At 41.7% G+C, this 16,534-nt stretch overlaps 2 protein-coding genes across 2 annotated transcripts; both read left to right on the top strand.

The window, feature by feature from the left end:
* Positions 1-2,548: 2,548 nt before the first annotated feature.
* LOC142956375 (tripartite motif-containing protein 16-like) lies at positions 2,549-5,158 on the top strand. The gene has a single exon (XM_076097935.1). It carries the CDS (start codon positions 2,742-2,744, stop codon positions 4,422-4,424), a length of 1,683 nt encoding a protein of 560 aa, XP_075954050.1. The 5' UTR covers positions 2,549-2,741; the 3' UTR covers positions 4,425-5,158.
* Positions 5,159-10,246: 5,088 nt separating this feature from the next.
* On the top strand, positions 10,247-13,139 carry LOC142956377 (tripartite motif-containing protein 16-like). The gene has a single exon (XM_076097937.1). It carries the CDS (start codon positions 10,375-10,377, stop codon positions 12,049-12,051), a length of 1,677 nt encoding a protein of 558 aa, XP_075954052.1. The 5' UTR covers positions 10,247-10,374; the 3' UTR covers positions 12,052-13,139.
* The last annotated feature ends 3,395 nt before the right edge of the window (positions 13,140-16,534 follow it).

The raw sequence follows: 16,534 nt of genomic DNA on the forward strand, positions 1-16,534 counted from the left end.
AAAAGGTGTAGGAAAGTGAGGTATGTCAATCAAACACAGTTCGTACGCCTATACGGCCTGAGAAGAGGTCCTAACATGACACATGAGGGGAAAGGTGGTCGACAGACATTCAGAGGGTTTAACACAGAGGATCGACTGAAGGAGATGCTGTTTGGACTGGAAACGGACCTAAAACACAGAAATGAGTTCCAATTGTTGCACTTCCTGTTTTCCGTCTCAAAGTCAGTGGTTTTAATGGGTTTTGGTTTGATGCCTGAAATAAAGTCTGTGGTTAACACAAGCTTCCCAATAAAAACCCTCTCTTTAATTTTGAGTCTTCTACATGTCTTTAAAAGACGGTTGTTAACAAGTGAACAAATGAGACTACAACATGTTCTTTAGCTCAGTGGTGGCGACGTGAAGTCACGTGACCGTGATGTAGTGTCTTGAAGACATAACGTTCAGCGTTTAACATCTGGTGACAGCATTCACGCTTCACAAATCACAAAAGTGGATTTAAATTGCGAAGACACAAACCTGCAGCTCACAAACCCCCAACGAGCCATGAAGGTCAGACCACCAGCGCCTCCTACTGGTTAAAGTGGGACACAGTTTGATTTTAGGAGGGGTCAGTTTAACATCATCTGACTTGAACAATCTTAACAACTTTCTGAAGATGATGACGCTGTCGCCTGCCCTTCTGCACATTCAGGCCATACACAGAGGTGAAAGGTCAAGTGTGTAATTGTGGCTACCTGATGATCAATCACAATAAGGGAAACAATGATAAAGTCAAATATACATATATATCTTTCCTTTTTATGGCACAAAGTTGTTTGTAGTTTCAGTAGTTAATGACACAAAAAAATGGAAAAATAAGCAAATATGAATGAGGTTGAACTACCAAGAAGCTTTTGCTAAATTTAGGTAAACTAGTTAATTTACGTAACACTGAGTATCACATCACAACATGATATATAATGCATCACATCTTGTACTCACGTCACATGTAAAAAGGGAATACAGACAAATGAAAAGGTAACTCTGATTGTCTTGGACCGCTTTGTCTTCTCACCCCCCCCCCCCCCCCCCTCACTATCATATCATTGATTCATACTCTAATTGCACATAATAACGTTTGCACACTGAAATCAGCCGAGCAGATAATCTGTCATTTTCACAAGAGAGAAAAAACAATTGAGGATTTCATGGATGTAAATTTGGACAGAACTCCAAATCCTCCTCAGCACTCAGAGGACAGATTAATAATCAAAGGTCATAACTCAGTTATTTATCAAGTGCTGGTTTTTGCTCTCAATACATTGTGGTCTACAGACTTTGATTCTCTCTGGTTTTGTAAATGTGTGTTTGTTGGTCTTCTAGCACCACCCGGTGACAGACCTTCATGTTGCAGCTTCAGGAGGAACTCTCTGCTTCTGTTTTTGACCGTTTTCTTCTCAGCAAAACAAACCTGCTTCCACTGAGCATCAGACTCTTTGCACTTAAAAACAACACACAGATTATAACCTTTATTGAATAATCTCATTGAGATCAAGATGTATTTTCCAAGAGAGACCCGAGCGCACCAGGAGAAATGGAAAAATGTCATGACAACTGTCAACGTGTATTTTTAAAGAGCTGAGATCACGTTCTGTTAATAAATGGGCCGAATTATTAAAGACACGAATCAAGGTCTGCCAGGCCTGACTGACACACATGAAGAGACACATCAACATCCAGAACATCCCCTGCATGTTTTAGCTTTGTATATTTCAATCTGCCTTCACAGAACTGTTTGTTTTAAGCATTTATGAACTATTGAGCAACTAAGACTGTCAACTATTTATTGCACCATCACATGTAAAGTTACTCCACCTTTTCCTGTTCAGAAGTTCTTTAGGAACAATTTAATAACCGTGATGATATCCATATGAAACGCTGCTTCCAGTTCAACCAGAATCAACATCAGAAGGACTCGACGTCTGAAAGCAGCAACATGTTCAGTCTCATGTTGAGTCATCGAGACACAATCATTTATGGTTGCTGGAGATTCATGTTGTTCCTGAGGAGTTTTCTCAGTCGTCACTCAACCAGTGAGTGACTCGGCTTTTACAACAGCTGGAATATTTTAACATCAACAACAAATGGAAAATGTGCAGATTATATCAGGTCCAGTCATGACGTCATGAAATGAATAAATGTGAATCTTGAAACGCTGCTTTGCATCAGAATCACATCTTGAAACTCAACTCTTTTGAGACAAATGTTTAAAAGTTGATCATTAAATATGAGAGAAAGGTATTATACAACAATTTAAATGTTTCATATTAGTTTAATTTGATAACTCTTTTGTCAGCCAGCTGTTTTTAAGCAGTAAAAGAAACTAACTTAGTTTAACAACTAAAGAAATGAAATGTTTTCAAACGTGGAGCAGGTTTTAACCGAGGCTCTGTTTGTAAATGAGGAAACAAAGTTCACATTCACAGCGCTGCTCCTCTTCCTGGAATGAAGCCACAGCTTGATAACCCCTCCTTCTTCCTCCTGCTCTCAAACACAGCCGGCTCCACTCTGTCCACATATCTCCTTGTTCCCTCCCCTTCAGATCTACAGTTTTAAAGATGGGTGTAACCAACATGGTGGTGAAGCGATAGAGCTGACAGCCTCCATTCACTGAACAAACACATGTTGTTCAGATCAGAAGTCAAAGCAGAGTCGCTTCTAGTGAAGTGAAACTCAGACGGTCGTTGTTACTGAGAGGTGAAATGGCGCAGAAAGGAGTTCAGCTGGATCAGGAAACCTTCTCTTGTTCCATCTGTCTGGATCTACTGAAGGATCCGGTGACTACTCCCTGTGGACACAGCTACTGCATGAACTGTATTAAAAGACACTGGGATGAAGAGGATGTGAAGAAACTCCACAGCTGCCCTCAGTGTAGGCAGACCTTCACACCGAGGCCTGTCCTGCTGAAAAACACCATGTTAGCAGATTTAGTGGAGGAGCTGAAGAAGACTGGACTCCAAGCTGCTCCTGCTGATCACTGCTATGCTGGACCTGAAGATGTGTCCTGTGATGTCTGCACTGGGAGGAAACGGAAAGCCATCAAGTCCTGTCTCGTCTGTCTGATCTCTTATTGTGAGCAACACCTCCAGCCTCATTATGAATCCCCTGCCTTTGAGAAACACAAGCTGGTGGACCCCTCCAAGAAGCTCCAGGAGAACATCTGCTCTCGTCACGATGAGGTGATGAAGATGTTCTGCCGTACTGATCAGCAGTGTATCTGTTACCTCTGCTCTGTGGATGAACACAAAGGCCACGACACAGTCTCAGCTGCAGCAGAAAGGACTGAGAGGCAGAGAGAGCTGGAGGTGAGTCGACTAAACATCCAGCAGAGAATCCAGGACAGAGAGAAAGACGTGAAGCTGCTTCAACAGGAGGCGGAGGCCGTCAATCGCTCTGCCGACGAAGCGGTGAAGGACAGCGAGAAGATCTTCACCGAGCTGATCCGTCTCATGGAGAAAAGAAGCTCCGATGTGAAGCAGCAGGTCAGATCCCAGCAGAAAAGTGAAGTGAGTCGAGTCAAAGAGCTTCAGGAGAAGCTGGAGCAGGAGATCTCTGAGCTGAAGAGGAAAGACGCTGAGCTGAAGCTGCTCTCACACACAGAGGATCACAACCAGTTTCTACACAACTACCCCTCACTGTCACCACTCAGAGAACCTACAGACTCGTCCGGCATCGATATCCGTCCTCTGAGCTACTTTGAGGACGTGACGGCGGCTGTGTCAGAAGTCAGAGATAAACTACAGGACGTTCTGAGAGAGAAGTGGACAAACGTCTCACTGGCAGTGACTGAAGTGGACGTTTTACTGTCACATCCACAAGCAGAGCCCAAGACCAGAGCTGAGTTCTTAAGATATTCAAGTGACATCACACTGGATCCAAACACAGCACAGACACAGCTGTTATTATCTGAGGGGAACAGAAAAGCAACATTAATGAGAGAACAACAGTCTTATTCTAGTCACCCAGACAGATTCACTTCATGTTTTCAGGTCCTGAGTAGAGAGAGTCTGACTGGACGTTGTTACTGGGAGGTGGAGTGGAGAGGAGCAGGAGTTTTTGTAGCAGTCGCATACAAGAATATCAGCAGAACAGGGAGCTCTAATGAATGTGTGTTTGGATACAATGACAAATCTTGGGCGTTAGATTGTAACAAAAACAGTTTTACATTTTTCTACAACAAAATCCAAACTCCCGTCTCTGGTCCTCAGTCCTCCAGAGTAGGAGTGTACCTGGATCACAGAGCAGGTATTCTGTCTTTCTACAGCGTCTCTGAAACCATGACTCTCCTCCACAGAGTCCAGACCACATTCACTCAGCCTCTCTATGCTGGACTTTTGATTTATGGTTATGTTGGAAACACTGCTGAGTTCTGTAAACTAAAATAATCAGAAGTGATTTAAGGAACAGTAAATTAATTTCTGTGTTTTAATCCTGAAACTCATTTTGTCTCCATCATTGCCGCTTAATTGCTGATTGTTCTTCACCTGTCAATCAAACATGGTGGGCGGTGCTTTGACATCTTCTCATTATTGTTGTGTAAATGTTTGAGTGTCTTTAGGTGGAGCTCCTTCCTGTGTCTGTTTAGCCATGGAGGCTATCACTGCTCATGATGATCTTTGTTGACCTGAACTGATATTTCTCTTCATGAAAATGTAAACTGCTCTGAGGTTTAAATGTTTGATAAATATTAGTATTGATGTATTTGTTAGTTGTTGTTTCTCTTCCACTGCATGGCTCTTAAAGAGAGAAATCACCAGAGCTTCTTTTATCAAAGAGATTTAGTTCTCAGCACTCTTTGTAAAGATTTCTTTAAGTGAAATTATGTTTATTTTCTATATCAGATTAAATGTTGTTCTTGTTGTTTTCTTAATCGTTGTACAAAAGAGGTACTATGATGTATTATATAACTAATTATTATAATCATAATCAATAAGTAAATCATTCATTATTCTCTTTACATAACTGAGATTCTGGTCAAACAAATTGATGATGAGGATGAAGTGAATGTGTTCATGAAATCATTGAACAAGAGTCATTGAACAGACTTTACTGATGGGATGTGAACAAACTGAAGGTTTACATGATGAATAAAGTATTTCTTGATTCAAGAATGAACAAAGTCTTTTCTTCTTGTCTTATTTACAGGGTTTCATACAAAGCTGATGGAGAAAATGTGAAACTAATATGAGAGAATAACTGAGTCAGTTTTCCTCCTGAAACACCACAAAGTACAGAGTTCATGTTTAGAGCAGAAGAACATTAGTCAGTCAGTCTCTGTCCTTTAAACTGTCCTCACTGAAACATCTTAGTCACAGAGAAATGAGCAGAGTTTTATATCACATGTCGCTTCTTACAACCAACATTCTGTTTGTGCACTTAGTCAATAAAGAGGATTTATTACACAGACATGAAATAATATATAAAGATAGTGAATTAATTTGGTGAAGTTTGGGTGTGAAGAAGTTGCATTGAGTCCTCCTCACACACATGAGACAACAGATACTGATGAAAGGTCAGAATGAGGTCATGTTGGTTCAGTGTTTATCTGTCACCTTGTCTCTGTTATCTGATAGCGTACTTTTAACAGCTTCAGCTAAACTAAATTAATTGTGTGATATTCTTCAGTACAAGCGGTTAATTACCTGCTGCACATCTAAACATTTAATCACTCATACCTCTCTCCCTCTTTTAGCGACTTCTTCTTAATCCAACAGTTGTTTACACGTTGTTCAGATCTGCTAGCGTTAGCTACCATACTTTAGCTTAGCAGCAAAGCCCCCCCCCCCCCCCCCCCCCCCCCCCCTGTAATGTCCCCCGAGCAGCAACGAGGCTCAGTCGGAAGGAAGGCTGAGTCCAAAGGAAGCATGAGTCTAAGCAGAAGCCCCCGGTTCACCACCAACCACTTCACGTTTCTAACCGGTTCTCCCCACTCAGCAACACTCCCGCTGAGAAACCAACTCTGGTTATCAGCAGCTCCATTCTGATAAACGTGAAGTTAGTGAAACCAGAGGCCACAGTCACATGTGTTCCACTGAATCATATTTAAACCTGCTGACTAAGGATAAGCATGAATACAGTAAGATTGTAATTCCTGTCGGCGGTAATGACTCCTGATTACGCCACTCAGAGGTCACTAAAGTTCATGTGGAGTCGGTGTGCACATACGCTAAAACAATGTGGGACTCTGTAGTTCTCTTTGGCCCCTCACAAACCTGACCAGTGATGACATGTTGAGCTGCATGTCATCTCTCTGTCTGGCTGTCGAGGTGATGTCCAGCAAACAATGAGGGCTTCGTAGATCATTGGCAGACTTTCTGGGTAAAACCTGGTCTGATTAGGAGAGACGGCATTCATCTCACTTTGGATGGAGCGGATCTCGTTTCTAAGAATCTGACCCAGTTCATTAGTGGACCTGATCCATGACAACCCAGAGTTCAGACCAGGAAGCAGAGTTGCAGTCTTACACACTTCTCTGCGCTTCACTAGTTCAGTTACCCTCCCAAAACCCTACAGAGACTGTCTGCCCCATGGACACTTAAATTAACTAAATCAAAAGTGAACACAAGAGGAGTTATACAAAATAACCTGATAAAAGTTAACACCACTAACACAACAGTGCAACAAAGTAAGATAATTAAATATGGACTCTTAAATATCAGATCTCTGTCATCTAAAGCTGTATTAGTAAATGAGTTAATATACTAAAACCTGGCTGTGTCATGAAGAATGTGTCGCCTAAATGAATCAACTCCTCCAAGTCATATTCATACTCACATCCCTCGAGCAGACAGAGGAGGTGGAGTAGCAGCCATCTTTGACTCAAGCCTATTATTAAACCTAAACCTAAGCCTAAATTAAATAACTCATTTGAAAGCCTTGTTCTTAATGTTTCACACCCAACCTGGAAAACACTACAGCCAACTATATTTGTTTTAGTGCACCGCACCCCAGGTCTGTATTCTGAATTCCTATCTGAATTTTCAGAGTTCTGATCAAGTTTAGTCCTTAAAACAGATAAAGTAGTTATTGTAGGAGACTTTAACATTCATGTGGATGTTGATAATGATTGCCTTAGTACTGATTGACAGAAGCTAATCTAATCTAACAGTGAGTGTACAGAAACACACTCACTGTTTTAACCCTCGACCTTGTTCTGACTTATGGCATTAAAATAGAACATTTAATATTCTTTCCACAGAACCCTCTTTTATCGGACCATTACCTAATATTGTTGGGATTCTTGCTACCGGAGTGTACGCCATGAGGCAACAGTTTAACACTAGAGGTCTATCTGATAGTGCTGCAGCTAAAGTTAAAGAAGTGATTCCATCTGTATTGAACTCAACACCATGTCTCAATATAACAGAGGACTCCTGTGATAACTTTAGTCCGTCTCAGATGGATCATCTTGTCGATAGTGCTGCTGGCTCACTGAGAATGAAACTAGACTCTGTTGCTCCTCTAAACAATAATGATAATAAAACAAAGGACGTTCGCTCCATGGGATAACTCTCAAACATTGTGAAAACTTGAAAGGATATGGGGTTCCACCGGTTTGTCGAGACAGTCTTTAAAACACATAAGAAGGCCCTCCGTGATGCCAGAGCAGCTTATTACTCATCATTCATAGAGAAACATGAGAACAAGCAGGTTTCTCTTCAGCACTGTAGCCAGGCTGACAGAGTCACAGCTCTGTTGAGCCGTGTATTCCTGTAGACCTCAGTAGTAGTGACTTCATGAACTTCTTTAATGATACGATTATAACTATTAGAGAACATTATGAATCTCCTGCCCTCAACCAGCACCGACCTATCCTCAAATAGGAGTAGTTACATGTATTTAGTTACTCTAACATATTGTTAAATAACTGTCTCTGCATTTGATTATTGTTTCTTCAAGTGTAAAAATGTTGTACAAGTTAAATAAATGTAAAAATATATTCAAGCACATTTCTGTTATTATAACTTAAATCATTTTAATTTAGGGTTAAGAAACCCACATGACTCTATCAAAGATCAAACATTTAAAGACAAATATCATCAAACACAAGTTATCACATGAACTTTGTTCAAAGCTATGTTTGTCACCTCTCTGCATCACTAACGTTCCTCCCCGTCGTCGTCCCGCACGTGAGCTCCATCCTCGAGCTCCTCTCTGACGGTCCAGTCCGCCTTCAGCCTCTCATGAACCCTGAGAGATGATGGACGATGTGTCCGTGTTGTCTGTGCTTTCATCAACAGCTAATGAAGAAGACGAGTAACCGCTCGTCTCTTAGCTAGCTGTGTTGTTAGATTGCCTGCTAGTTCCTGAACTCGGTCTGCGAAGGTGTTTCTGCACAAACCGACATTTTTAAAAGTCTGTACCTGGTCGCAGCTCACCTGCTCACACACCTTTAGCCTGCACTGCTTCAATCACCCTCTGAAAACACTTTGCTGCATCATTTGTGGATGTTACTTTTGGAAATATATGCTGTGATTTCAGTCTGCCTTTTAATTCTTGGACAGTTTTACGTGTTTCTTGGAGGCTAAATTCAGCATTCTTGGCTCCGTGTTTGGTGTCCTTCATCAGCGACACTGCCTCATAACACAGAAGACAGACCGGTTTATCTCCTTGAAGCACAAACATGTTTTCACTTTCACATCTTTCATTACATGTTCTTCCCTCTGCATCAATTGTTCTCTTCTTGGACATTTTGGGATTATTTGTCGATCTTTTTCAACTCAATGACTTGTTGGTCAACCTCTTTACGGATTGTTGCCTCTCCTGTCCACCTGTTAGTTTTACTGTCGGCACACAGACACCACGTTGATGAAGTGAGTGAATAATAATGGTGTAACGGGTCGTTGTCCCCCCTCACGGTTCAGCACACATGTGAACCACGGAGTAATTACACGGTTTACCTTCACCGTCACAGTGTGAAATAAACTGACAAAATTAAACGGAGATGTGGAAAAACGGCTGTCTAGCGGCAGGATTCCGTCATTTCGCGGGTCACTAAATCGACATGCATTGTGGGAGATGTAGTTTATGGTCACTGTACACAGTAAAGCAGCATAGACTTTAATTTTAAGACAATCATATTACTATTCACGGAGCCCATTTCAGGTAGCAAAAAAAAAAAATTACAAAAAAAGATGAAAAGTTAGACTTGATAATAAAAACATCCCCATAAATTATTACTCCATAACCAGTAGTGGAAGAAGTTATTCTGATGTTTGTCGGTTTGTGAAACACAGCGTTAACAGTTGGCCCCTCCTCCCCGGCTCAACAGCATGTGAAAGACAAACCCTGATTCACTCTCATGTCAGAACGAGCTTTGTCCGCTCGGCGTCTCGCCCCGCTGTGTGTCCGCCATTTTCATAGCTTCCTCTTGGATGCACCATTTCTATCTGACACCTGGTGGCTCAGTTTATTTAGAGGTTGACGCTCTCTCTCTGCAGAGTAAACCACTTCTAGTGGGTCAGAAGTGATCATTGAGAGACATTGTTGTTATATGAGTCCATGCATTGTTTTTGAGGAAAGTCCTCCTCATTCCTGTCCACCAGTTTATGGTTGCTGGAGATTCATGTTGTTCCTGAGGAGTTTTCTCAGTCGTCACTCAACCAGTGAGTGACTCAGCTTTTACAACAGCTGGAATATTTTAACATCAACAACAAATGGAAAATGTGCAGATTATATCAGGTCCAGTCATGACGTCATGAAATGAATAAATGTGAATCTTGAAACGCTGCTTTGCATCAGAATCATATCTTGAAACTCAACTCTTTTGAGACAAATGTTTAAAAGTTGATCATTAAATATGAGAGAAAGGTATTATACGACAATTTAAATGTTTCATATTAGTTTAATTTGATAACTCTTTTGTCAGCCAGCTGTTTTTAAGCAGTGAAAGAAAACTGAACAGAATTAGTCTTTTGATGGCTTCATGTTTGTCTATAACTCTTCCTCTGAGGAGACAAGAAATATTTAACAACTAAAGAAATGAAATGTTTTCAAACGTGGAGCAGGTTTTAACCGAGGCTCTGTTTGTAAACGAGGAAACAAAGTTCACATTCACAGCACTGCTCCTCTTCCTGGAATGAAGCCACAGCTTGATAACCCCTCCTTCTTCCTCCTGCTCTCAAACACAGCCGGCTCCACTCTGTCCACATATCTCCTTGTTCCCTCCCCTTCAGATCTACAGTTTTAAAGATGGGTGTAACCAACATGGTGGTGAAGCGATAGAGCTGACAGCCTCCATTCACTGAACAAACACATGTTGTTCAGATCAGAAGTGAAAGCAGAGTCGCTTCTAGTGAAGTGAAACTAAGACGGTCGTTGTTACTGAGAGGTGAAATGGCGCAGAAAGGAGTTCAGCTGGATCGGGAAATCATCTCTTGTTCCATCTGTCTGGATCTACTGAAGGATCCGGTGGCTACTCCCTGTGGACACAGCTACTGCATGAACTGTATTAAAACACACTGGGATGAAGAGGATGGGAAGAAACTCCACAGCTGCCCTCAGTGTAGGCAGACCTTCTCACCGAGGCCTGTCCTGCTGAAAAACACCATGTTAGCAGTTTTAGTGGAGGAGCTGAAGAAGACTGGACTCCAAGCTGCTCCTGCTGATCACTGCTATGCTGGACCTGAAGATGTGTCCTGTGATGTCTGCACTGGGAGGAAACGGAAAGCCATCAAGTCCTGTCTCGTCTGTCTGGCCTCTTATTGTGAGAAACACCTCCAGCCTCATTATGAATCCCCTGTCTTTGAGAAACACAAGCTGGTGGACCCCTCCAAGAAGCTCCAGGAGAACATCTGCTCTCATCACGATGAGGTGATGAAGATGTTCTGTCGTACTGATCAGCAGTGTATCTGTTACCTCTGCTCTGTGGATGAACACAAAGGCCACGACACAGTCTCAGCTGCAGCAGAAAGGACTGAGAGGCAGAGAGAGCTGGAGGTGAGTCGACTAAACATCCAGCAGAGAATCCAGGACAGAGAGAAAGACGTGAAGCTGCTTCAACAGGAGGTGGAGGCCGTCAATCGCTCTGCCGACGAAGCGGTGAAGGACAGTGAGAAGATCTTCACCGAGCTGATCCGTCTCATGGAGAAAAGAAGCTCCGATGTGAAGCAGCAGGTCAGATCCCAGCAGAAAAGTGAAGTGAGTCGAGTCAAAGAGCTTCAGGAGAAGCTGGAGCAGGAGATCTCTGAGCTGAAGAGGAAAGACGCTGAGCTGAAGCTGCTCTCACACACAGAGGATCACAACCAGTTTCTACACAACTACCCCTCACTGTCACCACTCAGAGAACCTACAGACTCGTCCGGCATCGATATCCGTCCTCTGAGCTACTTTGAGGACGTGACGGCGGCTGTGTCAGAAGTCAGAGATAAACTACAGGACGTTCTGAGAGAGAAGTGGACAAACGTCTCACTGGCAGTGACTGAAGTGGACGTTTTACTGTCACCTTCACAAGCAGAGCCCAAGACCAGAGCTGAGTTCTTAAGATATTCAAGTGAAATCACACTGGATCCAAACACAGCAAACACATGGCTGTTATTATCTGAGGGGAACAGAAAAGCAAAATTAATGAGAAAACAACAGTCTTATTCTAGTCACCCAGACAGATTCACTTCATGTCGTCAGGTCCTGAGTAGAGAGAGTCTGACTGGACGTTGTTACTGGGAGGTGGAGTGGAGAGGAGTAGTTTATGTAGCAGTCGCATACAAGAATATCATCAGAACAGGGAGCTCTAATGAAAGTGTGTTTGGATGGAATGACAAATCTTGGGCGTTAGATTGTAACAAAAACAGTTTTACATTTTATTACAACAATATCCAAACTCCCGTCTCTGGTCCTCAGTCCTCCAGAGTAGGAGTGTACCTGGATCACAGAGCAGGTATTCTGTCTTTCTACAGCGTCTCTGAAACCATGACTCTCCTCCACAGAGTCCAGACCACATTCACTCAGCCTCTCTATGCTGGACTTTGGATTCATTCTGATGCAAACACTGCTGAGTTCTGTAAACTAAAATAGTCAGAAGTGATTTAAGGAACAGCAAATTAATTTTTGTGTTTTAATCCTGAAACATTTTGTCTCCATCATTGTCACTTAATTTTTCTTCAGCTGTCAATCAAACATTGTGGGCGGTACTTTGACATCTTCCCATTATTGTTGTGTAAATGTTTGAGTGTCTTTAGGTGGAGCTCCTTCCTGTGTCTGTTTAGCCATGGAGGCTATCACTGCTCATGATGATCTTTGTTGACCTGAACTGATATTTCTCTTCATGAAAATGTAAACTGCTCTGAGGTTTAAATGTTTGATAAATATTAGTATTGATGTATTTGTTAGTTGTTGTTTCTCTTCCACTGCATGGCTCTTAAAGAGAGAAATCACCAGAGCTTCTTTTATCAAAGAGATTTAGTTCTCAGCACTCTTTGTAAAGATTTCTTTAAGTGAAATTATGTTTATTTTCTATAACAGATTAAAGGGTTTCATACAAAGCTGATGGAGAAAATGTGAATCTAATATGAGAGAATAACTGAGTCAGTTTTCCTCCTGAAACACCACAAAGTACAGAGTTCATGTTTAGAGCAGAAGAACATTAGTCAGTCAGTCTCTGTCCTTTAAACTGTCCTCACTAAAACATCTTAGTCACAGAGAAATGAGCAGAGTTTTATATCACGTGTCGCTTCTTACAACCAACATTCTGTTTGTGCACTTAGTCAATAAAGAGGATTTATTACACTGACATGAAATAATATATAAAAATAGTGAATTCATTTGGTGAAGGGATTTACATAACCTAATATCACGACAGGGTGAGTTGTCATATTTAACTTTTCACATATTGTTGTGAAACATGTTAACATCCAACAATCAACTAAAATAAGATATTCTACTTGTGTGAGTTTTGTTTTATTTAATGGAGAGTGATTTCAGTTTAAAGTGCCTTTAGAAATGCTTAAATATCTGAAGTTCATTTAGTTTACACAGAGTGACAATCGTACAGATTACAGCTCCTATGAACAATACTTGTTAGTCAGAGGAACACATGAAATTCAAACTTTGTTCATCGCACCTTTGAAATGACATTTTACAGATGAATAAAAACAAAACTAGAATCACCGCCCCGCAGACGTATGCCTCCACCCAAACAGTCAGAAATGTCATCACTTTATTTGATCCTATTTGACATATGTGTGAAATTGCCATAATTATTATATTAAGTTTTAGCCAAAAAGGTCACAGTTCCTCCTTGAGTTTGTGCCAAATTTGAAAAGTTTCCCTCCAGGCGTTGCGTTCAAGGACCAGACGGATGAACAACAGGAAGACATAATGCCTCCGGCCATGGCTATCGCCAGGCATAAGACCCCCAAAACGTCCACATCACCAGGTCGGGTTAGAGGTCAACCCTGGTTCAGAGAGAGTTTGGTGCTTGGCTGTAGAACACCTCTCAAAAGTAAAGAATCTGAGGAAAAACCCTGGTCACTTAAAGTCTGAATTGAAATGTTTTATTTTACATTTAAATGCACAGAACATCTGTGAACCGCTGGGTTTAAGGTCACGTCATTCTTATTTTATGACTCGAGTCAATAATCTTCATTGCATCAGTGTTGCAGATCGGTGGCCAGAAAGGTTCTGCTTTGATGGACAGCTGTGATGTGCTTCTGAGCATCCCGACTCATTTTGAAAAAATTGCTTCGCATGTGCAGAATCATAGACTGCAGCGGCGTGAAATGAGCTTTAATTACTGCCATTTATTGCAGCTCTCGTGCTTTGTTTCGCTCCAGCAGACGCCGACCCGTTTGGTTTGTAGATGAGCTGAATGTGTTGTTGTCGCTGAAGATGAACATCTAGGTGTTTATTTCACTACTTTGTCTATTTGGGTGTGTAGAGTTCTACTTTATCACCAAAAGTTACCATTACATAATGCCTCATTTGCATATTTAAACATAACATTTCAGAAACCTTGCATCAACTGGAGAAGTTTCATGGTGATATCTATTAGTTAATTCTTTGTACCCTACTCACCTGTAGTGTCTTCAAAATGTGTGTAACTTCCAGTTGCTCTTTTTGGGAAATGTATGCAATTTAGCACATATTTGAGATGAACATTAAGATAATGCCTCATTATATTTTTAAACAGATTTTCAGAAAAGTTGTAATACAAAAAGTAATTGTTTTAATGTTACCAATGTTACCAAGAAGCTTTTGCTCAATTTAGGTGAACTAGTTAATTTACATAACTGAGTATCACATCACAACATGATATATAATGCATCACATCTTGTACTCACGTCACATGTAAAAAGGGAATACAGACAAATGAAAAGGTAACTCTGATTGTCTTGGACCGCTTTGTCTTCTCATCCCCCCCCCCCCCCCCCCCTCACTATCATATCATTGATTCATACTCTAATTGCACATAATAACGTTTGCACACTGAAATCAGCCGAGCAGATAATCTGTCATTTTCACAAGAGAGAAAAAACAATTGAGGATTTCATGAATGTAAATTTGGACAGAACTCCAAATCCTCCTCAGCACTCAGAGGACAGATTAATAATCAAAGGTCATAACTCAGTTATTTATGAAGTGCTGGTTTTTGCTCTCAATACATTGTGGTCTACAGACTTTGATTCTCTCTGGTTTTGTAAATGTGTGTTTGTTGGTCTTCTAGCACCACCCGGTGACAGACCTTCATGTTGCAGCTTCAGGAGGAACTCTCTGCTTCTGTTTTTGACCGTTTTCTTCTCAGCAAAACAAACCTGCTTCCACTGAGCATCACAGACCCTTTGCACTTAAAAACAACACACAGATTATAACCTTTATTGAATAATCTCATTGAGATCAAGATGTATTTTCCAAGAGAGACCCGAGCGCACCAGGAGAAATGGAAAAATGTCATGACAACTGTCAACGTGTATTTTTAAAGAGCTGAGATCACGTTCTGTTAATAAATGGGCCGAATTATTAAAGACACGATTCAAGGTCTGCCAGGCCTGACTGACGCACATAAAGAGACACATCAACATCCAGAACATCCCCTGCATGTTTTAGCTTTGTATATTTCAATCTGCCTTCACAGAACTGTTTGTTTTAAGCATTTATGAACTATTGAGCAACTAAGACTGTCAACTAACTGAAGATTATTCATTAACAACAAGTCTTAAAACATGTATTTATAGATATCAGGACCAGAAGCATTTTGTAAAGAGATACACTATGTATGCCTCAAACATATTTGAATCGATTTTATCTCAACGTTATTTATATGGCACCTTTCATGGGAAGTATCTTTTAGTAATTGTGAAAAAATAACACTTTAACAGCACACAGGTCTTGCATAAGGCTGGAGGCGTTGGGGTGGAGCAGGGAACAGCCCTGTTCCTTCACGTACAGTATGACTTCATGTACAAGCTGATAACACTGAAACACTGACTCACTACTAAAGTCGACCAAAAGAAGGAGAAGCTCGGTAAGAACGGGCGCCCGTGTTTCTGGAACCTCGGCCGGGACGAGGTGGAGCCTGACCAGATGAAAAACAACAAAACAACATGGGATGTCTCAGGAACTCCACCAAGTTGATGGGAGAGTTCTGCTTCATAATCTGTACTTGTAATAACACATGTCCACAAGAAAAACAACCGTTTTGTCTTGAGTTAATTAACTCAACTTCAATAACCGAGGCATTGGAGCTATGAGAGATCTTCTCTCTTTTATTTGCCGTTTGTCACCACTTCCTCTGTGGCCTTGGCGCTGCCTGACCCCTCCCTGGTTCTTTTGTCCGTATTTGCGTTGTGGTCAGAGTAGTAGTCGTAGAATAGATATTAGAACTTGGTCATAAGAAATGAAAATAAATTGGCCCACAGAGGAAATATTGTTCGGTCGACATAATGTATCACATGACCAACCTTGAGACCGTTCAGAGGGACAGTCTGGGCTCCAGTGGTGCTGCCGGCCGTAGTGACGTAGGTGAACTCTGGAATGAGGATGGTGCGTTTGGTCGTGGTGTTGATGGCGCTGAGAAAGCTCACCCTTCCATGACCAGCGATGGCCACTAACGTGGGCAGCTGTGCGGCAGTGAGGATGCTAACAGGTCTTCCGGTCTGAGGCGTGGTGACGTAGATGGTTCGACCCTCCAGCTGCTCCTTCCTCAGGCAGGTCAGGTTCAGCGGATGTTCCTGCTGCTTGGCGGGAGGCGTGGTGGTTTCCAATGCTGCTGCGATATGTTTAGGGAGGGAGAGGTCAAGCGGCTCGGCCTGAGAGTCCACCAAGTCTGGGTCTTCAGGCTCGCTACTTGCACTGATTGTTGTTGATTGTTAAATATTTGCACCTCCCGTCATGTCAAATTCCTTGTTTGTTCAACATACCATGGCAATAAACGGTTCTGATTCTGATAAGTAGAGCAGAAGAAAGCCGTCAGGACGTGATGAGCGACGTGTCATCAGAACAGAGAGCGCTTCTCACCTGACCTCATGTATTTTCATATATTTACAGGATATTAAATGTGTTG

This window comes from Anarhichas minor, unplaced genomic scaffold (genome assembly GCF_050575085.1).
Source record: "Anarhichas minor isolate MPS153535 unplaced genomic scaffold, ASM5057508v1 ptg000024l, whole genome shotgun sequence".
Lineage (NCBI taxonomy): Eukaryota > Metazoa > Chordata > Actinopteri > Perciformes > Anarhichadidae > Anarhichas > Anarhichas minor.

What these genes read in the sequence shown, in the direction of transcription:
- LOC142956375 (XM_076097935.1), top strand. Translation starts at nt 2,742, where the DNA reads ATGGCGCAGAAAGGAGTTCAGCTGGATCAGGAAACCTTCTCTTGTTCC.
- LOC142956377 (XM_076097937.1), top strand. Translation starts at nt 10,375, where the DNA reads ATGGCGCAGAAAGGAGTTCAGCTGGATCGGGAAATCATCTCTTGTTCC.